General features: G+C 41.3%; 4 protein-coding genes across 6 annotated transcripts in view; 1 reads left to right on the forward strand and 3 right to left on the reverse strand.

Annotated features, from left to right (window-relative positions):
* The first annotated feature begins 201 nt into the window (after nt 1-201).
* Nucleotides 202-26,133, forward strand: part of LOC108028445 (probable basic-leucine zipper transcription factor Q) — a 34,186-nt gene continuing 8,254 nt past the window's right edge. For 2 of the 3 annotated variants that reach the window (XM_017100281.3, XM_017100282.3), the window contains exons 1-3: nt 202-502; nt 23,521-24,009; nt 24,078-24,185. In XM_017100281.3, the coding sequence (XP_016955770.1) occupies nt 23,865-24,009; nt 24,078-24,185 (253 nt within the window). In that variant the 5' untranslated portion in view covers nt 202-502; nt 23,521-23,864. The remainder of the gene's footprint in view (nt 503-23,520; nt 24,010-24,077; nt 24,186-26,133) is intronic. The other variant, XM_044094754.2, reaches the window with a different exon arrangement.
* LOC108028449 (ras-related protein Rac2) lies at nt 10,155-12,553 on the reverse strand. The gene has a single exon (XM_017100286.3). The coding sequence runs from the start codon at nt 11,832-11,834 to the stop codon at nt 11,256-11,258; it is 579 nt and encodes a 192-aa protein (XP_016955775.1). The 5' UTR covers nt 11,835-12,553; the 3' UTR covers nt 10,155-11,255.
* LOC108028450 (uncharacterized) lies at nt 14,579-15,471 on the reverse strand. The gene has a single exon (XM_017100287.3). The coding sequence runs from the start codon at nt 15,158-15,160 to the stop codon at nt 14,684-14,686; it is 477 nt and encodes a 158-aa protein (XP_016955776.1). The 5' UTR covers nt 15,161-15,471; the 3' UTR covers nt 14,579-14,683.
* On the reverse strand, nt 17,210-18,181 carry LOC108028448 (serine protease 1). The gene has a single exon (XM_017100285.3). The coding sequence runs from the start codon at nt 18,149-18,151 to the stop codon at nt 17,390-17,392; it is 762 nt and encodes a 253-aa protein (XP_016955774.1). The 5' UTR covers nt 18,152-18,181; the 3' UTR covers nt 17,210-17,389.

Genomic DNA, 26,133 nt, shown 5'->3' on the forward strand with positions numbered 1-26,133 from the left:
CCAACCTCCGGTATGCCTCCCGCCCCTCCCCACTGTTATTTACATTTTGTTTTGCCGGCTTTTCCGCACGAAGCGAAATCCGACAGATACCCGAAGCAAAACGAGCGGAAAACCCGAAAGATACACGAGCCTTTGGCCAGCGAGTCGGGGCTGGCTTTATTTTCCGATTCGATTGCCATCCACCGATTCAGTTGGCAACGGCCCGCACGCTGAAACGGTCAGATACACGCTTTTCAGTCCGCCAGAAGGGAATTCAGGAGATGCCTCTGTGTGCTTTTGAATACTTTTCTTAATACTTGGAATCTCGAGAGGCGCGTGTGTTATTTTGAGTTATCGCGATCGCGGCTAAGTGCAATTAGTGCCACAAATTTAGTGCAATGAATTGGGAAATGTCTTTTTCTGGCCAGGCGCATCATTAGCAAATGAATTAACAAAAAAGATATTATGAGTGCTGTTGTGAGTGTGACGATTTTTGAAGTGTTTGAGTTCCTGTGGCTCTAAGGTAATGTCCCGAATATCTAGTACTCTAACGTCAGACCCCGAAAATATGTCACAAAAAATAGCAGAATGTCGCGCATGTTAATTAAGACAAGGCATAAAAAAGAAACTCGGAATGGTGGTGTTGGTGGGGCCAATGCCAATCCATCCATCACTCAATTGCCATGGATTTTTTCGGGTTTCGTATTCTATCCCCATAAAACTCTGATTTCTATTATTTTTTTAGCCGCCTGGAAGCCAAATGTGCATTAATTTTCATTTGAATTTCAAGAGAGGCGAGTGCACATGTGTTTCATTATTTTTTAATCTTGCGTCAGGCGATAAATAATCAGCTGGCTGCCAGTGCGATAAATATTTATGCAAGTGGTCCCCATTGTCTAAACAGATGCCGCAGACAATCTGATCCGCAGCGATCGCCGGCACTTAATAAAATCTGCGGAAAATCAGACTACATCAGACTTTCAATCCGCGGCCCATCAACTCCGTTTCCTGCCTCTCTGGCCGATTTCAGTTTCGATTTGTTTGTTTATCTTGATGCAATTTGCCCGGCCACGCCTCTCAATTAAATCGCAGCCCGCAAAGTTACTCCTCCGGGGCTGGGGGTCCTTTGTTTTGATGTTATCAGCTGAGACCCCGGCCGTTGTTGCATGTTGGCTAACAAAATAATTGACAAAACAAATCATTTACGTGGCAAAAGTTTTCGGCCCTCCCCGCATTTCTGCACCCCCTCAGCCACAGTCATCGCTTAAATTGCACACGGCGGCAAGACACGCAACATGTTTGATGACAAAAAAGAAACAAACAAAATGTAGGAAAATCGTGAAAATTGTGCAACATTCGGAGGCACAGAGAATTTCGCGCTGAAATATAAATAACAGCATAATAACTAGACAGACCGAGTGGAGAGATAAATGAGCGTAATACGAGGCACATAGAGGCTGGCAATGGCTATGTGTCGGGACAATGAAATATCTCAACAAATGTTTTGGTTTAATTTAGTCGAATTTGGTTTGGGAAAAGACAATTTTTAAGGATGAAATAGGTGTTGCTAGAACACGCCTTTATCTATTGATGAAAATTATAATATAGTTGAGCAAAGTATGAGTCAGATAATTATAGTTTTATAATTCATTAGAATTTTACATTTTATACAAATGCTAAAATATACTATTTACTTAATAATAGATAAATGTATTCTTCAACAAACAAGAAAGAAAATATTTAGAAAGTCCCAGCTAAAATAAATCAATTCTTTTTAATATACTGTTGACAAAATGAAATTATAATCTTATCGTAGACATTCCATTATTCAATTTTAACAACTTATGAAAATACAAATTAAGTGTTAATTTATAAAATAATATTATAACATGCCTATTTTCAAAAGTACCATTCCTTCATTGAAGGAGCCCTAAAATAAACACCGAAATATAATTATACAATATTACATTTTGCTTCTATATTAGTAATTTCGTGATAAAAAAGGTCCCAAAAATTCGAAGAATAATATTTTAATTAGCAAACACAGTGAGTTACCAAACAGTTCCATTCCTTCAATGGGGTAAACGTGTTGCCTAAATTAAACATAGCAACATGTTATAAATATTAAATTAGTTTAATAATTAGTAAATACATAAAAAAAAGTCTTTAATTTGCAGTTAATTCATAAAATAATATTTCAATAAGCAAACACAGTGTCCAAAAGGACTTAATCTAATCCAAAAATCGGATTCGGTAATCAAACCAAATGCAAACGTGCGCTTAACCGCAAGTTAAATCATATTACGGGCTGTCAGACCGCAGAGGGTCCCAGGCCCAGGCCCAATCCTGCGGGGAAACAGATTGTGGGTTTTGCGGGGTTAATGTTTGGCTTGCGGCTCACAGTCGATTGCCTGATTTACGGCACGCCCGCATACGAAAGGCTCATTGCAATAGTCAACATGTTAACATGTTGTTAAACACACGGTGGCACATGGGCATGGGGCCGAAATTTTTACGGCCCGTTTTGGGCTAGAAATCCCCACATTTATGGCTATTCGATTTTAGGTTATTGCCACGCCGCGTTGAATAGTGCGGTGATATGGGGGTTCCTGCGGAGTCCTTCCTCCGATGGCAGGCAAATGGCGCCTGCTGCTCTTCGGTTTATTAAAAACGTATTACTCCCTATTGAGCGCCTCACAGTAGGCCACGGTTTTATGGCTATTCACTACACATTTTCACATTTAATGCATAGTAAGTAGATAAATGTGGATGGTAACCAGGCGTTGTCCTTGGCGATCTGCAGGTGACGACTGCTCGAACAAATACGCGTCCACATAGTTTATAAACTCGATGGATTTTCATCCAAGTATACGCTTAGTTTATGTTCCGGTGATTGGCGTGTGAAAAACTTTATAGCATTTTAATTGCTGCAACTTTCGATTGCCCCACAGGTCGCATGTGCTCAGTTCCTGAAACTTATTCATCTCGATCGTGTTTATTTATGTGCGTCTAATTTATGCGAGTAGTTTTACTAAGGTTCGATTTCATCGACCTTGCTCCGCCCGGAATTGTGATAATATTATAAAAATTTCAACAACTTCGTCGTCGTCACCTGGGCCGAAGTTCTCTAAAGTGCGCTGCGTAGAAGCGACTAATATAAACACAATTTGTATACCTTAAGGGAACGTTTTATAGGAAATTAAGAAAATTCTTTCCCATTGAACGTAAACCATATAAACCTTATAATATATTTAAAACATTTTTATAAATAGTTAATAAAAGTTTTCTCAGTGCTCTTCAGCATTCCAGTGCATAGTTCACCTGCGAATTTCGGGCAGATGACGCAACAAAGGCCACATCCGTATTAACTTTTCATCTAAACAGCCAAAAACCACTAAACTATTTAACGCTTTCTGCAGTCAAAATGAAAATCAGTGTTTATTGGGGGGTTTGGTGGGAAAATTCCGAGCATATTAAAGCCATCTGCCCGGGGGCGCTGCATCTGCAGCTGCAATTCGCAGGTGTTGAGATGCCCCCTAATTTATGAGCTGTGTATAGTGGGTTAATGTAACAGCAAATGGCTCATTGCGGCTTGAGTTAAACAAGATGGCCCACCCCCATCTCCTACTGCCACAAGGTCGCCTGAGGTGGCTCCAGAACAGGTAGTGGGGGTCATTTCCAGAGGGCTGCATTTACATGCTCCATTTGGCTGAAACGGGGAAGCGGGTTTGGAGTGAAAGAGTTCAATTAGAGCTTAGGGAGCACGAATACGGAAGCGAAAAACCACGGGAGATCCAAATTGGGTCGATAATTTCATTGCTCCGGCTTCCCACCTGATTAGCATTCCTTTGTGGGACAGATGTCTGCCGGTATTTATCTTTAACGTGAGAAAAAAATGTAAGTGCAGCGTAACTATTTTACATTTCTTTTCAAAACCTTAAACGCTTTATTCTTCAATTTAAAAAAGCTTAAATGTTCAACAAAGTTACTAAAATTAAGCAAATCATTTTTTACATCACATTATATTATATCCATATCATATATTTCATAAAATCATAAATCATATATTAAAATTATCTAGAGTAAAAAAATTTAAAAAAATAGTTAAAATTATTTAGAAAATTGTAAAATAATAAGCACTGTAATCCTGTAGTTAGAAAAAATTATTTGAAAAATCTCTTTTAATAAACAATTTACTGAAAGATCATATCGGAACAAAAATTATGTAAACTTACCAAAATGAAAAACTTAATTTTTTGTAAGAAAACTTATCATAAGGTAATAAATTAATGCGTAATAAAAAGCATTACAAAGCTAGCAGCTAACGTTGAGCTATTAAACCTTTAAATATTCCTTGAATTAATTACGAGCTAGTCTGCTAGACATGTAATGTATTCAATAAACTAAACCGACTAATTATTCATATCAAGGGAGGTTCGATCAACTCTCCGCAGTTCTTCGCATCAAAGAGCCTGTAATAAACCGCTGAAATATTACGCATACGCCAGGGACGCATAAATAACTAAGCAGAACGAAGTATTTTCCGATCTGATTGATGCCTTCCTGCCGGAAAATCGTTTTGGCCAATGGCGTGAAATTCACTTTCGTTCACTTTTCGGCCTTTGTTGTTCTGGCCTCTTTGTTGATGCCATGCACATTTTGCAGGCTTTTGTTTTGGGGTTTACGTGTTTGGGTTCATGTGCCACGGGAGTTTATTGATTCCAGTTTGAGTCACTGCCAAGAAAAAGGCAGACAAGCAGTTGTCGAGTGGGTAAAAGCCAAGGCGAAACACGGCGAAATAATTAGCTAGGCAGCTCGTAATTTGGGGCCATAAATCCAGAGTCTGGCCTTCCGTGTCAAGGCTCGTCGGCGAATCGATTGATAAATTAATCAGAATTAGTCCTTGAAGGGCCATGCTAAATATTTATAGGACTCGTATTAGCTGCCCCCAGTAAATGCTTCGTCGGAAATTTTTCAATTTCAATTGTAATTTTAAATGTCCATGGGGAGGGCGTAAAACGGGGAGACCCTTAAAGCTAAGCTCGCCTTAGATTTGTATATAAATCCGCTGTATCTGTGTCCTCCGCCCAGCAACGAAGCCACTTAAGCCAACTTTGGATGTAGCTGACAAATGAAGACTGACATTCACCAAACAATTGAGCTGACGAAAAAAATACGAAATGAAGAGCGCTGGAAAACAGAAAAAACAAATTATTCCGCTTACAACTTGTCGCGACTGTTGAGTTTTTGAAAGCAACTTGTTGTCGCAGGGCTGCAGATATACTTTTTCTCGACTCTGTGCAGAACGTGAAAGATTTAAAATAAAACCACTTAGCCGCTGAGCTCCATTTGCAACAATTGTTTGAGCCTCGCGAGCCATGATAAAGTGCCCTCAGAGACATCAGTTGCGGAAAAGGGCGCGGGGAATCCCCGAATTTACGTCAAATGCACGAGTTTTCGGGGATGCGACATTTTAGAATAATTTAAACACTCGGCGGTTTAGGGTGACAAATTTGGGAGAAAGAATATATGTTAAAAATCTGTTTTATCGCTTGCAAATTTGGGCACATTATTATTTTTATATTATTATTTTTGTTAACCTATTTAGGACATTGTTCCTCTAACCAAATTTCCTGTTTTTTTACTTTGTTAATGATTACTTTAATAAACCACATATACTTATTTCATCCTCCATAAATTCCTATAGTTCCCGTAATTACTTAAACTCTTCAGGAATTTCCAAACCAACCAAAGTCCAATCTTGTCTATGGGATGTGTAAATCCTTCGATGGACTTCACCCTTGCCGGAATACAATTTATAGGAATTCCGCTGGCCAGCTCGACGCATCCGCCTCAATTTAAACAATTAATGTCAATCTGCGCCGAGGGTGAATAATTTTCGTCTGCTACAGATACATTTACAGTGAGGAAATTATAGTAAAAAGTAAGTTCATTTGATTTCATTTGATTCGAGCCGCCCGAGAATTATATCTATTTACCCAAACGTTTATTTTATGCGAATGTAAATACTAGAAAACCGATGACGGTGTGTGTTTTTGTTTACATATATTTTTAAAAAGCCAAACATAAATAGGAAAGGGTGTGGGGAAAATCTTTGAACTGTGTTACAGGGGGAGGTGGTCAAAAATAGAGCAAAGCGAAAAATTCGGATGATTCTGAGAGCTACCTGGGGCGCAACTAAGTGGCACCTATTTCGGGATGTTGGCCTACGTTTCCATATTTTTTGTTCATTATTAACTGAAAGTTGACAGTTGGACGTGCAATTGTGTATAATTGAGAATGAAAAGCCTCGCATAGAATCACACTCAAGTGCCGAATGCACACCTGCAGTGTGCGGCAGACACACATTCGTGCGATTTGAATGTCAGACTGGCAAGTTTTCAGCTCTTCAGCATCGTTCGTTGTCTGGCGGAAATTTCAACGTGTTCGGGATGTCAACATTTCCCCTCCACTTTCCCCCGATCACCGTTTTGCCCAGCATTCAAATGCGGAAAATGCAACAAGTTGCCAGCCAGCCAACAAAATGGCGGAATCGTGTTGCTGTCGGCGTTGACTGGAAAATCAAAGCTCCCCGGCTGGAGTCATGAATTATGGAATGCATATTTAAACGCAACTTTAAACTTTTTTATTGCCACCGGAGGAGGGGGGTCGTTGTGGAGGACACATCCTAATTGTGGAAAACTTTCGCACACGCTTCATATCCTGGCAGCCGGTCCACGCCGCACGTCGCTGTTCATTGACTTTGGCAGCGTACAAGGATGCAGGACACACAGTGTGACTTTGTTTTTAATACACTCGACTCGCCTTGCCTGCTGCCTCCCGCCTCCTGCGTCCTGCTCCTGGCCACAACTCCAGCTGCATCGATCGGCGGGACAAACAAGGCCCGTCGCCTGTCTGGTCCTGCCGCAGTTCATTACTCCGTCGGCCAGCTGTCCTGTTACTCCTTTACACAGTACAAAATTAAGAGATCGTGGTGATATTGAATAATATTTTTTGAAAATTTGAGAAAAAATATTAAATATTTCCTAATTTCAATAAAAAATGATTAATCGATTTTTGTTTATTAAAAATAATACATAAAAAATATAATTTTAAGTATACCGAGTGCTAGAAGATCTTGTACGCCTTTCAACTCATAAATTTAAAATCAAAATATTATATTTAACACCATCATTTATGTACATTGCAGAAAACGCAAATACTATAATTATGAACATCTTTTGTTCTTAAATATTCATAAATATATTATGAATATTTAAAAATTGAAACATCATACAAGGTAATACTGATTGATAATTAACTTACAAAATATTTTGTAATTTTTGTAAGTTAAGGCTAACATTTTCGGCAAGAGGTTGTACATGAAGTACACTCTTTTGTCAATATTTATAATATTTATTTTTTAAATAAACCATAACTTTTGCTGACTGCATCCTTTTGTGCCACGTTGTTTTCCCGTGACTCCTTGCCTTTTTGTTAGCCGCCGTCGATGGCTTACGTGGAGCCATGACAAAGATTACCAATAACAAGTCCAAGGAAGATACACACATGCGTTATCCGTGCAACGGATATTGGTTACGCCAGTGTCCATCGAATGTCCTCCTCTCCTGGTTTGCCACATCCATATCAATTGTGTCGCCACGCTTTTGTTTGCTCCCTTCAAGTAAGCCCTGCTGCTCCGTTAAATATTCACGAGCTTAATGTGAAAACATTATTCCATAAATGGGAAATAAAAATTAAAATACTATACTTACGTCTGCCAAGCTGTTGTCTTATAACGAACATTTCCTTCAATCGAAAAATACATTTAAGATCTGTTGATCATAATACCGCTTTTATTATATTCCGCATTTATTTGCCATTTCCAATTTGCGTGAAATCGCTCTGTCCTATATCTGGCTGTTTTGCCATGGACAGCCAAAACCAATATCAGCATCAACGCACAAATGAATATATATTTTTGTAGCTTGCAGTTTGAAATACTCAACATATCCGCCCAACGCGTATTCGCATCATAATTTGCAATGTGTTTTCTGGCAGGAAGTTGCCGCCGAAAATGTGCTCAGAAAATGGAGGGGAAGCTTGCAGGGGTGAAAAGGTATCCGAGCTTGTCATATCCTGTTGGCGCCGCCGTCAGGGGTTCAGGTGGAGCATCCTCCGCACCGGAAGTGTGAAATATTTTTACCTGGCCCCCCACCGACCTCACCCCAACGTACCTTCATCTTGTGTGGAATGGAATTTTTGCGCTGGAGCGTATTTTATTGGCATTTTGTACGATATTTGTGGCCAGCTAGGAATTCTCTCAGCCATTTTCGTATTAAATTTTTCCAACTTCTCCGACCACGGCCCCTATTTCCCTGGAAATCTCTCAATTAAGCTCGAAATCCCAGGGAAAAATAAAACACTCCATTTCGCGTTGTTCGCCGTGCGTATAATTGATTTAGCCAAATTGTTAACCGCATGAAAGGGGGTAAATTGTGGAAGCCTGCCTCTGAAATCAGGCCCAAAAAGTGCTCTAAGTCCGCCGGGGAACCTTTTAATTTCACGCATGCAGTGCATAAATTTAGCATTCTGGCCATTTGCATTTACATTTGGCATGGGGCATGATTATGCGACACTTGTCAATGGATTTGCATGGCACAGCAGTTGTCCCCTCGCCGGTATTGGCCATTCGGCAGTTTTTCACTTCGCCTCGATGGGAGGATAATCGGGGGATAATCCCGCTGGAGGCCCAAAATTCCAGTTGCGATTGGGTTGGGGATTCGAAATTAAAGGGAATTCAAGGGAAATTTGTGGGCTCGGTTTATTAGATCTTTGGAATGCGTTTGTTTATGGGTGAAAAATGTATTTGGCATTGGGAAAAGTACAATGATTTCCTATGAATCTTTAATGTTTTGATGTTCTATGGAAACATTTTCACAAACGCAATGGAAATCAAAGCGAATTCGATAGACATTTTTAAATTTATGGAAAATTAAGTATATGTTACAAAGAAATTCTTTTCATTTAAAAAGTGTTTAGTTAAAATTGTTAGTAAACTAATTTGATTTATTTATGAAGGCATATATCACTTTCAATGGGAGTAAATTGATTTAAAATTTTTGGAAAATTTAGCATGAGCTACAAGGAAATTTTTTGTAATTTAAAGAGTTGATTAACCCAAATTTTTAGTACATTTATTTGATTTTTCAAGCATAAAGCATGTATATTTCTTTCTTGGATCTGCTCCCTCAAGATCCCCCGCCATTAGACCTGAATAAATTCCCGATTTTATTATTTCGGAACCAGAATTAGACGTACAATGTAGCAGGGCAATTGTAACCGAACATGCCGGCCATTCCGCGCCTGTCAACGCTTCCTCACTCAGCGGCTTCTTCTCAGACGCATTCTAGCGCCAAAAGTGCAAATTCTAGAGGTGCACTTCGAGATGCTAGCCAAATGTTGCTGCTAATTAAACGGACTTCGTAGGTCCTCTATATTGTGCCCATCTCATGTTTTGATTGCTGGCCGCGGCGGCGTTTGTTCGAAATGTGGGTCAATTATGCGATTCGTCGCGTCACTGACAAGACCGGGGTGGCTGGGGGCGGCAAAAACATCCATCAGAGGCCATTGAAATGTGTGCGGGAGCTTGGGCCCAGTTCGCGCAGCAGGTTGTCTTACATAATTATTTGTCAAATTCACACTGAGCGCGCCGGTGTGGGCCCGTCCACTAACGAGCCACTGACACACGGTGACCGCAGGGCCCCCAAAAACCACCCCCTGCCGCCACAGCCCCGGGCAATCAATCAACAGCTGGCTCATTACGACAATCGAAGAGTACTGAAGACGGAATCGATCGAAAACGAAGCGAGGGAAATGAAGACATCAGGCAGACCATCGTGCAAAAATACATTTATGATTGGACCTGGCAATTGCTTAGTCAACCGGGGTGCGTGGATCAGGGCTTCCGGCCTTGTCCGGCAATCGGAAGTAGTTATCTGAAACTAGTGACGAATGCGGGTGCAGATAAGATTAAGGTCGCCCTGCGTGCCGCATTTGCCGCAGTCGCCGAAAAGTATGCAGCTCTCCACTTGGTTACCATGCCGCCCTTCAGCAGCTACATTACGGCCATAAGCGTAAATCACCATCGTTATAAATCACCGGACTTCGGTCTATTTAGCTTTTTACAAACGTTTATTCTGCTTGATTAATATTACACTCTTTATTGGTAAATTATGTGTTAATATAAATAGGGTTTTTTGTGTTTTTCGCTCCTTCGCTACAAAAAAAGCAAGGCAAAGTGTATGCATCTATCAACTACAAGTATCAGTAGGGGCTAATTGTGCATTTAGTATACATTAAATCAACTCCGGCAAATGCATTGAGTGGGAAGACCATTGATCAGACGCACATTCGCAGTCGCACGTAACACTAACTACCATATAGAAGAATTTGCCCGCTCGATGGTTCAGATATTGGCCATAGGCGGGGCCTGGCCTGGGCCACACTCCCGCGCCCAGATAAGAGCTACTATCTGGCTCTCGTTGTAGTGACTGTGTTTGGGGCGCCGAAGGCCCTAAATCGTCTAGATTTATTTACAATTAATTTTATTTGATTTGTCATACATTTCTCCGGCCCAAGTGCCTTTTGCATGAGAGTACGGGAAAGAAACCCCATTGAAGCGCTAGTTTTCTAACATTAATCTATAACATTTGCCATTAGTAACACGGTTAATCTGCTCGAACTCCAACGCTAGAAAATTGCATTTTCCTCAGGTATTTTATCAAAACAAATATTACACAGTTAATTCAATGCTAAGGTAACCAATTAACTTTGTAGTATAGAATTTAAGAAGATTGAAATAATTACTGTGGCAGTTTATGGCCCACAAATCAATGAACATCCAATTAATATTTGCAGCTGGTCACCATATTTACTTTCCAGTGTAGCACACCTACGTGTGTGTGTGTATCTGGCTATCCGTGATCTGCCCCCCCGGAGACCCCCGCTCCCCCCCAGCCCCCTTCGATAGCTGTTGCTGTTGTTGTTTCGCGGCTGCTGCTCCCCACATAAAGCTGACAACAAAAACAAAAATACGCTCACTCACTCACACACTCGCGCCGTCGCACTCACACTCGCACACTCGCACCCACAAAGCGAAGTGAATATGCATATTCGCACAGAATTTGCGCTTTGTTCTCGGTTTTCGATGTTCTTCTGGGGGTTTTCGCTGTTTTCGCTGTTTTCGCTGCTTTTCCTTGTGGTGGGGTCAAAGTTTAGAGTAGCTCGCACTTGTGCCGCTTGGGGCCGCGCACCACGGGGCAGAGGACCGATCGTATGGCCTCGTCGAAGACCGTCTTCAGGCCCTTCTGGGTGAGGGCGGAGCACTCGAGATACTTGACCGCGGCGATTTCCTTGGCCATGGCCAGGCCCTGCGGATAGGTGATGGGGGTCAGCTTCTTGTCCTTCAGCTTCTCGATGGTCTGCTTGTCGTCGCGCAGATCCAGCTTGGTGCCCACCAGGATGATGGGCACACTGGGGCAGTGGTGGCGCACCTCGGGGAACCACTTGGCCCGCACGTTCTCGAAGGAGGCCGGGTTGACCAGCGAGAAGCAGATGAGGAAGACGTCCGTCTGCGGGTAGGAGAGCGGCCGCAGGCGGTCGTAGTCCTCCTGGCCGGCCGTGTCCCAGAGGCCCAGGTTGATGGGCTTGGCGTCCACCATCACGTTCGCCGAGTAGTTGTCGAACACGGTGGGTATGTACTCGCCGGGGAAGGCGTTGGTCGTGTAGCTGATCAGCAGGCAGGTCTTGCCCACCGCTCCGTCGCCCACAACCACGCACTTGATGGCCTGCATGACGGCTCCTCCGGGGGCAGGGCGATCGATGGGTTCGGTGGAGCAGCTCAGGAAGTCCTCGTACTTGTCTGGAGATCAGCTGGTCTCCTCGCGATTTCCAGCAGCCCAACTGGTTTTCGGTGCTCTTTGTGTGGGTATCTAATTGAAGTGACTCTGTGGTAGTCACTTAATTCAGTGGGTCAGCCAGTTTTTTGTGCTTTAAGCTGATATATTTAGTGGTTTTTGGTGGTTTAGCTGCTTCCTGTGAGTAACTCAAAGATGACTTTCCTTCGCAGTGGCCTGCTGCTAATTGCTGAGTTCAACACTAATTTTAGTCATACATTCTTTTTTTCGAAATATTTTAGCTTAGCTAGTTTTTGGATTGTGTATCTTTCGGTTCTCGCGTTGGCGTTTTCGCTTTTATTATTTTTATTTTTTTTTTTGGCGATTATACAATAATTTGCTCACGCACCAATACAAGTGCTGTCCGCACACACACACACACGCGCGCGCGCACAAAGAGAGAAAGATGCGAATCTGAAGTGGAGTTTGATTTATCAGCAGAGTTTTTCAATCAATATTCTTAATTGAAAGCAGCACTGTGACGGCGTCCTTCCTGTTTGTCGGTTTGATATGTATGAATTAATTGGGCCCGCATGTGGGGATTTTCAGAGGCAGCTACGGAGAAAACACGCCCAAACGCTATGAAATCTGTGCGGCGAGTGAGGAAAATTTGTTGCCTCCGCTGCGAGTCGTTTTACTTGTTTTTTCACTGTAGCTCGCTCTCCCAACTTGTTTGAGGGCCACCCGCAGTACGGCTGTCCCGCTCGCTCGCCTGCGCCAGCCGCTTCAGCCAAGTGCTTTGCGCACACGCTCTCCCACACAAAGAGAGAGAAAGAGAGCTGGAGGGAGAGGGAGAGAGCGCCACAGTGGCCTCCCAGGAAAGTAGTCAAAGTGCGGTGAGTCACTCGGCGGTGACGTTAGTCGTGGCAATCCACAGAGAGCACTAAGAGTGCCGAGAGAGAGAGTGGGAGGGGGAGGCTCTCTCTTCACTTGACCTTGCTTTGGTCTTTTTTGTAGAGTTTTCTATATTTGTTCGCCGATTTTCCACGAATTTCCCTGCCTTCGCTTGTTGTGTTGAGCCAATTTCCACGCGACTGCTGTCAGAGATGGGCATTACCCAACTGAGTACTCACTTTCTTCGGCTTATCTTGGCACAATAAATTCTTAGTGTCACTCCAAAAATAATAACACCTTTGAGATAAGTTGGGAAATATTATTTATATCACTTTTATGCGAGAAGAGCTGAAATTGTGTCATTGGTGTTGTGAAAAGCTGCCTTTAAAATAAGTAAATATTATATTCATATGAGTAAGATTTATATGGCTTCTAGAGAAAGGAATAAATACAAATTATTGTTTTAATCTTTTTGAATTAATATTTTTAGTAGTAAATTATATTAAAATGGTTTAAAATAATAAGATCACACTGCGTTTATTAGCTCTCTTTTTCCTGGCACTCTACATATAACATTAACTGTGAAAAATTTATAAGGCTTCTTGAAATATCAAAATTTTAGGTATGTCAGGGAATAAAATAAATAATTCGCTTAAACCCCCACTAAAAAAAATTAATGTAGAATAAAGAATAAATAAAATAATATTTTAATCTTTTGAAATTAATATTATTAGTTATAATTATATTAAAACATTTTAAATTAACAAAATGGCACAGCATTTATAGCTCTCTTTCTCCTGGCACTCTACGAATGATAGATAAATCATTTTCTATCGCTAACCACCGTCCGCAAGGGCTATTTGCTGCCGTTGACTGTTTTAATGGACCACAAAAATGCGTGTGTTGGCAGAAACCAAAGTCCAAGGAACAACAAACAAATATCGACAGTGAAAACCGAAAACCGAAAACCAAAAACAGAACCCAAACCGAATCCGCTGCATCCGCAGTCAGCTAAAAGCGATAGTCGAAAGTTGTTGTATTGGTGTTTTGGCTTCCGCCTGCCACGCCCCCTCCCGCGCCCCTTTTTCGGCATGGATTTTCGCGATGAAATGTTTAAAGAGCCACCGGCGAATATTTTCGCATTTAAGTTAATTTCTCGCACTGCTGCTGCTGCTGCTGTAATTGGATAATTAAATAGGCGCCACAAAATTCGCTCTTCAGCAATTCGAATAGCCGGCCTGAATATGAATTTCAATAATATACATTTCAAAAAGTTTTTAATGGAATTTATTGTAAAAAATCGGCCACAATTAAATCGCCAATGAAGTCCGTTCAAGTGGAATAAATGTTTCTGCTTCTGTTTGCGCGTGGGTGAGTCATTCGATTCCAAGAGGGCGGTGGGCGTAGGGTAATCGGCGGATCAGGGGTTTCAAAAATACTTTATAGGCATTCCAAAAGGGACGGACGATTTTCAAATTAATTATTAAATTACAGTGGAATTTAAGTGATTTGACAATCGGAAGCGTTTTACTGAAAGAATCGAGTTCAATTGAGTTGATATGCGATAAGCGCTACAAATAGGGGTGCCAAATGAACCTCATTTCAAAGATATATATGCCTCTGAAATATTTAAGGACCTATTACAAAAAAGCATATCCTAAATGGATAAAATAGAGTAAATAAAAATGCTTAGTATATCTACTCCTTACTTTTATAAAGACTGAACAGCACCATAAATAATCCGTGTTATAAGTAACTACCAGTGAATTTACAGCGAATTCTCATCAAAATTAAATTGTAATTAAAAGTAGATTAGAAACCCGCAACAAAACACATTTATATTTTGTAGTGTACCTATATTTTCCATCCCTGACCATTGTGATCTTAAAAATCTTCTTAGGGGTCTATATTTTTCATTCGGAACATTTATCGGAGGACTTCTTAGAGGTGCTAGCCCCGCACCAAGAACAATCCGACTCGGGTACTCCCTTCTTGATGGCTGAGCGCATTTTGCGCTCCATTTTCTTACTGACCGATTTGCTGTTACCGTTGCCAATCTTCTTGGACTTCCTGGAGATCGTATGCAGACTGGGATTACTGGGCACCCGGCGCACAGTGGTCTGCTGGGCCGACAGCAAGTCAATGGTTAGTCTTAAGGCCGACTTGCTGGATTGGCCAAACTTGGCCGTCAGATACGTGGTCTCCTCGAACAGGCTCCTCTCCTCGACACTGAGGGCCTGCCAGGCCTGGACGGCCTCTGCAATCAGGGTCGTCGGTGGTATCTCGGGATCTTCGCATAGTAGACGGTATTCCCTCAGGAAGTTGTACGGGGCCAAGTGACTGACGAACACCGGCGATTTGGAGCCCATGCAATATTTTTGGATCTTCATGGTCAGCCAGGAAATGGACACAATTTAGCACGAAAGTAGTGAAAGATCGATGCAGTCGGGATTTTGAATACAAATCGGGATCGGTTGCAGTATGCAGATAGTAAGGTTCACTTGACAAAGAGGTTTCAAGTTGGGTTTCAGTACAATATTATGTAAGATTCAGTGTTTTACAAATTTAGGAATTTTTAACACGCCTTACAAGTGGCGATTGATATTTAAAATTGAGAACTTAAAAAGTTTTTGAAATGGTCCACTTTTCTAGGTTTCTTTCTGTTGAGTGTGTTTACTCCTACGAATCAGTGTTGTAACTGAAGGTTGCGATAGACAAACTCTAATGACTTATAATATGGGTTACTTAGATCTGGAAAATAGGCACAGCCCTCTAGATTAAATAAATGTGTATCTTATAGTTACACAGATCGAACGTATCCAAACGGTTCGAATTTCAAGGATTTTGTAGAACCTTTTTATAGTAACTCGTAAAAACCATTTTTAGAATGGCTGAAATAAGCAATTTCAATTGAATAATTAATTGGGCTGCATGAAACTCCGCGATAAACGTCGCCATATTCAGGACTCTATAAATTTGTATCTAATAGTTGCTTAAATGGAACCCATCTAGATGGTTCCAATTTCAAGGAGTTTTTCGGACCTTTTAAAGTAAGCAAAATCATTTCCAGATATGTGCTATAGTGATAAATGACTGAAATAAGCAATTTCAATTGAATAATTAATTGGGCTGCATGAAACTCCGTGATAAACGTCGCCATATTCAGGACCTAATAAATTTGTATCTAATAGTTGCTTAAATGGAACCCATCTAGATGGTTCCAATTTCAAGGAGTTTTTCGAACCTTTCAAAGTAAAGTAAAATCATTTCCAGATATGTGCCATAGTGATAAATGACTGAAATAAGCAATTTCAATTGAATAATTAATTGGGCTGCATGAAACTCCGCGATAAACGTCGGCACATGCAGGACTTTATCCGCATATCCTTATTACGACGTGTCCATTACAGAGTGGAAAACTGTGCAAATAATTAAAGCCGAAGAGCGATACGTATGACAGGGAGTGCAACAATTATTTGATTACTGTCGCCGGGACTGCCAGTTGCCCGTTCAGTTCCCTTTGCCTCATAATTGGCGGAGTGATATGTATACGTAGGCGGGGCTCGCGTACACCCACTCCCCCGGCAATCGAGCCACGAGCTTCCATAGGAACAGCTTGCAGGCCATTATGCAGCGAGTTATTCATAATTGTTGTTGCTGCCCAAGTGGCAGGAAAATGCATAACAAACTGAAAAATATTCGAGCCATTTTTATTGCCACACCAGACGGACCGCACCGCAGATATATGTGTAAATATGTCGGCGCATTGCACACTGTAGGGCTGTGTAGGGACCGGCGATAATGAATGAATGCGCGCTAAAGAACCGCAGCCTGAACCGAAAAGAGCGAAATAAAGCAAATACTGAATTGCGAGCAGGGGCTACAATAACAATAAATTTAACACTTTAACGGGCGTGTGAGGAGCGGCTTTATAATATATGTAACATCCCCAAATCGCATTAAATTATAACATTACAAACGAAACGAATTCTGTTTGAGAGGTGTAAGTTTAAATGGTGTAGCATACTTTTGGGGTGCTGGGGGTTCAGTTAATCTCAAACTGTAAGCTCATGGCAAAAAACATTACAGTTGGTAGCTATGAAAATAATTATAGCAAAAAACAATGGAGTTATTATAATATTAAACATAAATTTGTCAAACAATAGTAAAGTTTTTATAATAATAATAGCAAAATTAGTTGGAGTTATTATAATAAGAATAAATATAGTGAAAACAGTGGAGTTTTTGTAATGATAATAATAATTAGTGGAGTTATTAGATTGATAATTGTAGTTATAGCGAAAACATTGGGGCTATCATAATGGTAATAATAATTATATCAAAAACCAATATTTGTTATATAATGGTAATAATAATTCTAGTTAAAAGCAGTGCAGTTTTTATGATGATAAAATATTTATAGCAAAAGAAAATAAAAGTATTATATGATTTTGAAAAGGTTTTATTTATTTATTAGATTACAATTATTGTTTTAATGTTAATGTTAAATGTACTCTTCGGTGGATGATTTTATGAATATAAAAATATTAGAAAACAATAGCTTCATCACTCATTTGACTCTGCCTGTGGTGAAAATAATCAGAACAATAATTTATTTCCTATAATGATACTCCAGAGACAGAGTGTATCCACAGCAGGTGATCGTTGATCCGGATGTGAATCGATGGCCAGCCGCCGCTGCAGTTTTCGGGCCTGAGGTTTATAATGCCAATCAGCATCAGTTTGCTCTCGAAGGAGACCACAGAGCCGCCTACGTCGCCATCACAAGCCCCTTTGTTGTCATCTCCGGAGGTGCACATCTCATAGTATTTCAATGGGGGATAATAGGCGGCGCACTCCTCGTTGCTGATGGGCTTCACCTCAGCGCAGCGCAGCCAGTCGGGCATCTTGCCCCCAACCTTTCCATTTCCCCAGCCGCAGATCACCGTCTTGTGGCCCACATAGCGATGGCGCCAGTCCTTGAACGGTGGAATACGTACCCTGTTCAGCCTTTCGTCGAACTTCTGGAACGGCACCTTTACCAGGGCAATGCTGCGACTCTTATCGTAGTGGAAGTAAAAGTTGTTTCGGTAGACCTTTCTGCGGTGATAGCCCCACCACGGTCTCCGCGAGCCGAAGTGCACCTCGATGAACTCGTAGACGAGCAGATCCCTGACTGTGATGACCCATTGGTTCGATATTATGGTGCCGGCCCCCAGCTCAATCTTGGACAGGTGACTTTTGGCGTACAGAATGCCCACGAGGTATGTCATCGAATAGGGCTTGGCTCGGTAGCCGCCGGCGATCCGGGGACGTACTTTCTTTTTTGCACTGGCCGAAATAAGAAACGAAAAAATTATCAGAGTCGCAACGAGCTTCATCGGCAGGCAGTACAACTATGGACCTATTACTTTGAGTACTAATTGAGGTATAATACAAGTATTATTGAGTCTACAAGATATCACTAGATGTAGCGAACCCATTTCTTTGGAATGTTCCATGTGACCAATGGAAAATGTTACGGTTTACTCTTAGTAGAGCTTTCTATACCCTTGCAGGGGGTATTATTATCTCTATGAGAAGTATTCTCCATTTGTATATACAATTTTAAAAAAACTATATATACACCTGACAAGGGGAGATGGAAAAACTAAAAAATGATAAAATTAAATACAGTCTTGTTAAAGGTAATTTTTATTTTATTTTAGTAACTATTTATTTATTATGAATAACTGGAAATAATTGATATTTTATTTACTCGATTTATTTATTTATTTCTAAAAGATCTTCACAATGCTGTAAGTTTCAAACCCATAATTTATTGTGCTAGTCACATTTTAATTTTATTATTAAGAAAATTGATTATACTTAAGGTATATTTAAAGTGGAGGTCGCTTTGTTTTCTTATATTATTATATGTCTGATCATGTGTACCTTGTACACATCCACAATATTGGTATCTCGTTGTTTTAAAGTGCGAAATCCTTGGCGATTTAATTGCTTAAATACTTTTCCGATTTCCCCGTTTCGCTTTATTCGGTTGCAAATTTAATTTATTTAATGAGCAGCGCAATAAAACGCATTTACTGTCAAGTGATAAAATGGTATTCCGGCCTCGAAGCACCGTGTTTTCTTTTTCCCCCCTCGCCGGAGCCTGGCATATTTTTCATTAATATGTGGTGCACATGTCAGTAGCATTTTCCGCCCATTTCCACAGCCTGTTGACATGCAGCAATTATTAACTTTTGTGCGGCTGCTGCCATGGCGCCGTGTGTTTGTTATTAATTTCTTGTTATTTATGCAAATAGTTGGCACTTAATACGCCAGCAAATATATTTAAATATTTGTTTCTGTTTTTCACTCACTCAAAATTGCAAATTGCTTTGTGCATTACGATAGATTAACAGCAAACAAAAAGCAACAGTGGCCGGGTGGCGACCCGTTCTCCGCCCATCGACCATTTTGAGTTATTTTGTTTTCAGCAAGTACGAAATGGGAATTTCAAGCCATGAAAGTCCCAAAAGTTGGGCTAGTTCGAGATGTCTGGTCTGGTCCGAGATCCATAAACTCGACAGAGTTATCGCCAGCAGACGTGAAGTCATCTCTGGGCACATGCTGAGGCACTGGGAACAATGATTACAAATTAAAAAATGTTCAACTTAAAAACTCATAATTGGTGGCATTCTGCTAAAAATTCAACATTACAGTGAAGAGATTAAAAAAACATTAAACATTTTTAAATGTATTGGAAAGTTTATATACAAAATGTTTTTAATTAATATTATAAATAAATGGTATGAATAAATTTTAAAAAGTCTTAGTTTTTTAAAGACTTAGGTTCCTATTTAAAATACTCTGTATTTTATATGAGTATTTTGTAAAAGTTAAAAGGTTAAAAGAAATTATTTTACAAATTTCTTATTACAGTCATATATTTTTTCACAGTGCTTGCATATGCATTGCTTTTCGGATCGGATTCTGCTTGGCTCGACCGGGGTCACGTCTGCGGGTCCGTGTGGCCCGGTCTGCCATGATGTCCTGGACCGACTTCGTCCTGTTTGACTGCTTATGAATAAAGTTGTTTGCTGGCTTGTCAATACACACATGGCATCATCATCATTCCCCCGCCATTTCGGCCCTGCCACCCCCTCCAATTGGGGTTATTTGTCGCTCTATCTGGCACCGAATCGGTGGGTGGGCCTGCGAGCCCCTTTGTTGACTTTTCGGCTTTCAATGGGCCACGACGTCTATTCATTTTTTGTGCTGCGCTATTAGGGTTGCCATCAACACCACCCCCGTGCGCCCCGAGCCATTTGAAATGAAAAGTTGTCTGCCATATAAACATATGTAGAGATGGAAAAAGAAAACACAAGACGAAGCGACGAGGTAGGCAGTAAACAGCAACAGGCGTGGTGACGAAATGTGTCCTTTGACATTTGATCGCTCGCCTCCGATAATCCTGGCAGCATCGCCTCGTTGGCTCTTCAACAACTCCGCCAGCTTAATGGCTTGCTGCATAATTTATGGCACGTCGAGGTCCCATCAAAACGCTTTAACACGAACTGTGGGCGAACAGAAAATATGGGAGAGTGAAATTCTTGGAAAAGCAGCAGGGAAATGTAGTCCACCAAGTCGTTGACTTTAGGCCGCAGACAATGCGGGGCATTAGGCAGCCCAATCCGGAGCGGATGCAGCAAAAGTAATTAAACACTTTCGGGAAGGGTCCATCAACTGGGATAGGAAAAATGTTCAAAGACGTTTTAGTATTTGGTAGCTAAAAGCCCGGTGATTTATCAAGGGATCTCCAATGATACATGAAAGCTAGTATAATGGATATTTATGATGGAAAATCCCATGGAAATTGTTTACAAAAATCATTTGCTACCCAAAAAGATCTTAATAATACCTAAAGCCTATATTGTTGATCTATCATTGGATTCCAAAATAAATTGTTATTAAAAATCTGTATATAGCCCAATCGATCTTACTTTCTGATTGCCTGACATATACACCATATTATAAGTTCTATCATCCATTGTAAATTTTCCAAGAGCATTACATCTTCTACGTCTTTATACTCAGCATCCTGCTTGTGCGCCTTTTCCGCACTCAATTACAAAGTTCAGTTCACATGTTCCTCGCCAAAGAAGCCTCCCGTGTTGGCATCCTGAAGTTTAGCCTGCGACGCCTTTTACTTACTCACTTGCCACGAAGCGTCTTAATTTACTTTTGCGCTCAGGCGTCTGGAAAATAAAAGTGCAAACGGTGGCAGCCTTTGTCCTGGGCCTAAAAAAAGCAACCCGAGCTCCAGCGGGGCAGGAAGCAGGAGTGAAACCAGAGAACTACGGCAATTTCCTGCACATTTTCTAGCGGTTGAACTTGGGCTGTCGACTGGCTCCGTAGTGCAGTTAATTATAATTAAGGCGAGTTAACTAACCACTTGTGCTGGCACTCGGGGAACTCTGCTGCCACATGTTCAAGTCCACAGGATTAAGCGCAGACACCTTAAATATGTGTCGGCCAGCGGGTTTGCTGTCTTAATTAAAGTTGCGTTCATTAAAATGCCGCCAGCCCCGAAAAGTAGGCCACCAAAACTGTTGCATATTCAATATGATCTCAACAGGGATAGGGGTTTCCCTCCCAGTGGTTGCTGCTATTGTTGTAGGATTTCCACAATGACGAACATCGGATTCAAGGAAGCTGTTATGCCATGCACTGAGGAAAGTCTTCAGCACTTCGTGGGTTAAGAAATGCAATAGCTTATATATCTCTATTACTAGATTTTTATCTACTTTTTTAGTAATATTATAAATATCTTCAATTCCTTTCTGTTGGTCGACTGGAATTTAAATGTTCTTAAGTCAAGTGAAAAGCGAGTTATTTACTCAAATCCAAACTTATCAACTCGCAAGATCTGCCCGCTTTGTTTCACTGTGATTTTGCCATCGGCGTTGTTCCTTCATTTGCAAGGACAATGCGACACAAAAATAGAAACCGTTGAATGAGTGAATGAATGCCTGAATGGGCGAGTGAATGGATGGAAACCAGACAGGAGACTGGCAGGCAGGAATGCCATTATAATAAATAAAGAGCCTTTCACTCATAACTGGCGCACAATGCAGCCAAAGCCATGAATATCCCAGCTCCTTGTTACTCCTTTTCTGGTTCCTCCGTTTGATTGGTTCCTCCGCCAAACAATGCGAAAACGCTTTTAATAAAACTGATGGGAAAAGCTGTAGATAGCGATCAATGAATATTTACCAACTTTGCGTAGCTGTGGGCGATGCAATACACTTCCGATGGATGGGAATGTCTCTGAAGAGACTTAGACTTGAATATAGGGACTTACAGAACTACTATATAAGTATTATAGTATTATTGGGATTGTCTGGTAATAATTGTATTAAAGATATAAGGTAGATAGTGATAATAATAATATATAATATAATCCAATACTTGTTTAACATATCCAAAGTATTTGATTATAATTCAGGTTTTATCTTTATACTCATATTTTTGCGGAAACCTTTTGCGTTTTTACTATTTATTGGACTTATTTATATAATATTTTAAAGGTTTTAACTTTATAGATATCCTTTTTTTAGAGAGATTTTTATCCTCCTATTTTTATCGCATATCACACATTTCTCCCCATATTAGATGCAAGTTAAAGCGCCAAAAGCTTTCACAATTAACACCAACTGGCGCGCCCATAAATCCGCAATAAATTCTTGAGGGCCGGGGATTGCATAAAAATCACATTAACAATTTGCTAGTACACGAGTATTTTATTTTTATGGCTGCATGTTTTATTTTTATTTCATGCACGTCTTTTGTACATTTTAATGCCCTTTGGCACCCACACTCTCACGCTCTCACACCCCCTTTCACACGCACACTATGCAAAGGAGCCGCACATACGCACACATTCAACACACATGTTGCCACAATGGCGGTGGCATTGGTGTTGGTGGGGGTCCTGGCAAGTGGGTGGGAGGGGGGCGGAGTGGGAGACAAGGAGGCACTGCATCGAAAGCGCAATAAAAACGCTTAATTTTCCACTTTTACACGAGCGAGAGAAAAGTTTCTTTGTTGTTGCTGTCCCTCCTCTTTATGATTTTCCCTGCTTTTCCAGGGGAAGGATAATGGGTGTGGAACTGGGCGCGTCCTTGTAAGTTAAAGCCATTTGAAAGTTATTTAATTCAATAACAAGCTGAAAACATGTTTCCAGTAAAAGCAAAACATAAATATAAAGTGTTAATCGAGAAATAAATATTTAAATATACTGTTAGATTTTAAGAAAATTTAAGAAAATATTTGGCAAGAATACCAAAGATTAAAATATAATATTTTTTGGAAAAATAAAATACGTATGAACATAAAGAACGAAGAGGTTACAAAATTCCCAACAAATAAATATATTTTTATTAAACAAAATCCCATAACAAACGTGGCCAAGTCTTTGCGTTGGCTAACCAGCCTTCTTAAAGCAGATTAAAGTATTAACCGATGAAAAAGATTTTATTTTTTAATTAAAAAGGCATTTTTGCATTTTAATTGCCTGGCGCTGAGATAAAAACACCCAAAAACAACGGGGAAACGCAAAATGCGAACCCACAAAATAAATGAAACACAAATACGAGCGTTGATATCCATTTGATTTTTAAGCCCAACGACAAACAAACAAACAGAAGGAAAAGCGGTTGCGATTTTTATTCATTGTGCGATGCGTTTTTCTCTTATTTTGCAGATTTTCCAACGAAACCGGACAATCTGCAGCCGCTCACATATTTGGATTCGTGAAAAAGTGAAAAATCTGCGGGGGCGGGGAAAACAATCCGACTGCAAATCCAATAAGCCGCCGACAAAAGCCTCGTCTAAGCCACAGTCGAAAAAGGAAAACCGTGCACAAAAATTAAACGCAGCATCGAGAATCAACAACGAGACAACAGCAGGGCTTCCGCCAGGATTGCGTTCTTGTATTTCGGACACACGTGCGCCGCGGCTGCGCCCGTGCCCGTGTCCTTGGCAGGACCTGTGACGTCGCCAGTGGGCTTGGGGTTAGGGCCCGGGCTCGGGTCCGCGACAGCCACCATGAAGCTGTCCAAGCTGTCCAACCAGACCAACTCGCAGGATCCGCAGGCGGTCAACTCGCGCATCTTCGTGGGCAATCTGAATACCTTCCAGTGCTCCAAAACGGACGTGGAGCGCATGTTCCAGATCTACGGCCGCCTCGCGGGTAAGTCCTTGCCATCCGGCATCCACAATCCTTGCCCCAGCATCTGAATCAATGCGAACATCCCGCAGGCATATCCATGCACAAGGGCTATGCCTTTGTGCAGTTCACCAACCCGTTCGATGCCCGGAACGCCTGCCACGGCGAGGATGGCAAGACGGTGCTCAGCCAGACATTAGGTAAGGATTTGCATCTTTGATCCTGCGGGGTGCGTGTGCTGCATGTCCTGTTCGACACCTGTTAGAAACAGAGACAACTTTGGCTGTTAATCATGAAACAATGTTTTTCAGTTCAAAAACAGATTAATATTTATTAGATATATGTAGATATTTTGTAGAATTCAATTAGATTGTTATATATTTTAATACAAATTTGCCTTTAAATAAAATTGATCACTACAAGCAATAATCGATTTATATAGCAATATCGATTACTCGATAATTATAAACCGATAGTTATAAACCGTTTCGGAGACTGTACCAAAAAATATTGAAGTTAATACATTGAATTATTTCTTGACTAAACTTCGAGTTTTAGCTGACCGACACAGTGTCAGATTAATAAATATAAATCTCTTAAAAACTGTAAACATATTTTAAAGACGAATAGCGGCGGAAAACAAATCATATCAACCATAAAAAACAACTTTCTCATCCTTAACCTCTTCAGTATATGTTAGTGGTTTGTTTGTTTGTTTTTTTCACTATTAAAGCAAAACTTTTTTTTTGTTGTCTGACTTGTTTACCTTTAAAGTGCGTACTATATGTGTAGTTAAAAGACGGCATAGGGCTTTCTTAAATCAGTGCACCTGCCGTGTGGCCTGCAATCCGCGCTAACGAAGGCTGCTGCTTTGCATAGACATTCCAGACCTTAACCCTCGTCCTCGCCTGGGCCAAAGTTGCATGTCCCTGGGATACCGCCAGCTACGTGGGTCTTCTGAAAGGAGTTTGGAGAACGGGGCAAGGGGACCCGTCAGGTTAATGGCCGCCGGCAGCGGAAGCGTTGCACTAAAATCGAACAAACGCGCGAAAAAAGCCACAAAGGCGCCGCGAAGGCAGAGGAAGGGGAAGGATGGTTTGTCCTGGCTTGCGGCTTACATAGTTGGCCCATAGTAATGAAGGGGCTCCGACGATCCTGGCATGTGTAGTGGCCATATCTCCAGGCACCCCCTAGCACACTAATGTCTGAGTATTTCGACGGGCGGAAGTCGCTGCCGGCCGCAAAAACTTAAAGTGCGGCCGACATAAATCTTGGCACGATACTTTTAATGAAATTTCAATGTTGCGCCAGACAGTCGACTGTCTTTTGTATCTGCCTTTCTCCCTCCGACTATCTGACTATCTGACAGTCTAGTCGTTTGGCGTTTAATGAAATAATTCAACGCCAGTTGCAGCTGCCATGTTGACGGTTCTGCGAGTCTTCTTTTCCCTGATTTCCCCCGTTTTCCCCGCTTTTCCCGCTCTCCCCTTTTCATTTTTATTTTCTCCAGTGCGTGTCTCGTGTGGAGAACAAGTTAATGCACTTAGTGCTCTGTGTCAGCTGATGATGCTTTTGCTGCTGGCGGCAACGCTGCGGATGCTTCATATTCATACGCCCCGTTCGCCGGCGAGTGAAATGGAAATTCCACAGCGCCGCGCAGCTCTCATAAAAAACACTGCCGCTTATGCAAATGCGAATCGCTAAATGTGGAATGCTAATTCCACTGATTAGGAAGAGAAGAGCCAACAACAAAGTGGCCGGCGTAATATTTCATTGCTACGCGCCATTGACTTTGAAGCGCCGGGAAATGCGGCCAGGCCAACTAAAGCGATTTACACTGGCGGAAAAGGGGGTTGGGTTGGCAGGCGGTCTGGCTGGCTGGCTGACCGGCTGAAACTTGTGCAAATCCTTCTTACGCTTTTATCCTTAATCTTAATTATAGCCTGCCAGCCCAACAGCCGGACAGTGGGGCAGGAAAAGGGAGCAAAAATAACAAAAAAAAATCGGGGAGAAAATAGAGCAGCTGAAAAAGAAAGTCTCAAAGCCATCACGCCCGCTTTTCTTGTAGTATTTTTTTTTAACCAATCCCACAAATTCGTAGATAGCCCTTGGTTTCTCCTTCGTTTTTTAAGGGAACGGAGGCGCAGC

Source organism: Drosophila biarmipes, chromosome 3L, assembly GCF_025231255.1.
Source record: "Drosophila biarmipes strain raj3 chromosome 3L, RU_DBia_V1.1, whole genome shotgun sequence".
NCBI classification, from domain to species: domain Eukaryota; kingdom Metazoa; phylum Arthropoda; class Insecta; order Diptera; family Drosophilidae; genus Drosophila; species Drosophila biarmipes.

Bases quoted from the DNA above. Each gene is read 5' to 3' on its own strand.
- LOC108028448 (XM_017100285.3), bottom strand. From the start codon at position 18,151: ATGAAGCTCGTTGCGACTCTGATAATTTTTTCGTTTCTTATTTCGGCC.
- LOC108028449 (XM_017100286.3), bottom strand. From the start codon at position 11,834: ATGCAGGCCATCAAGTGCGTGGTTGTGGGCGACGGAGCGGTGGGCAAG.
- LOC108028450 (XM_017100287.3), bottom strand. From the start codon at position 15,160: ATGAAGATCCAAAAATATTGCATGGGCTCCAAATCGCCGGTGTTCGTC.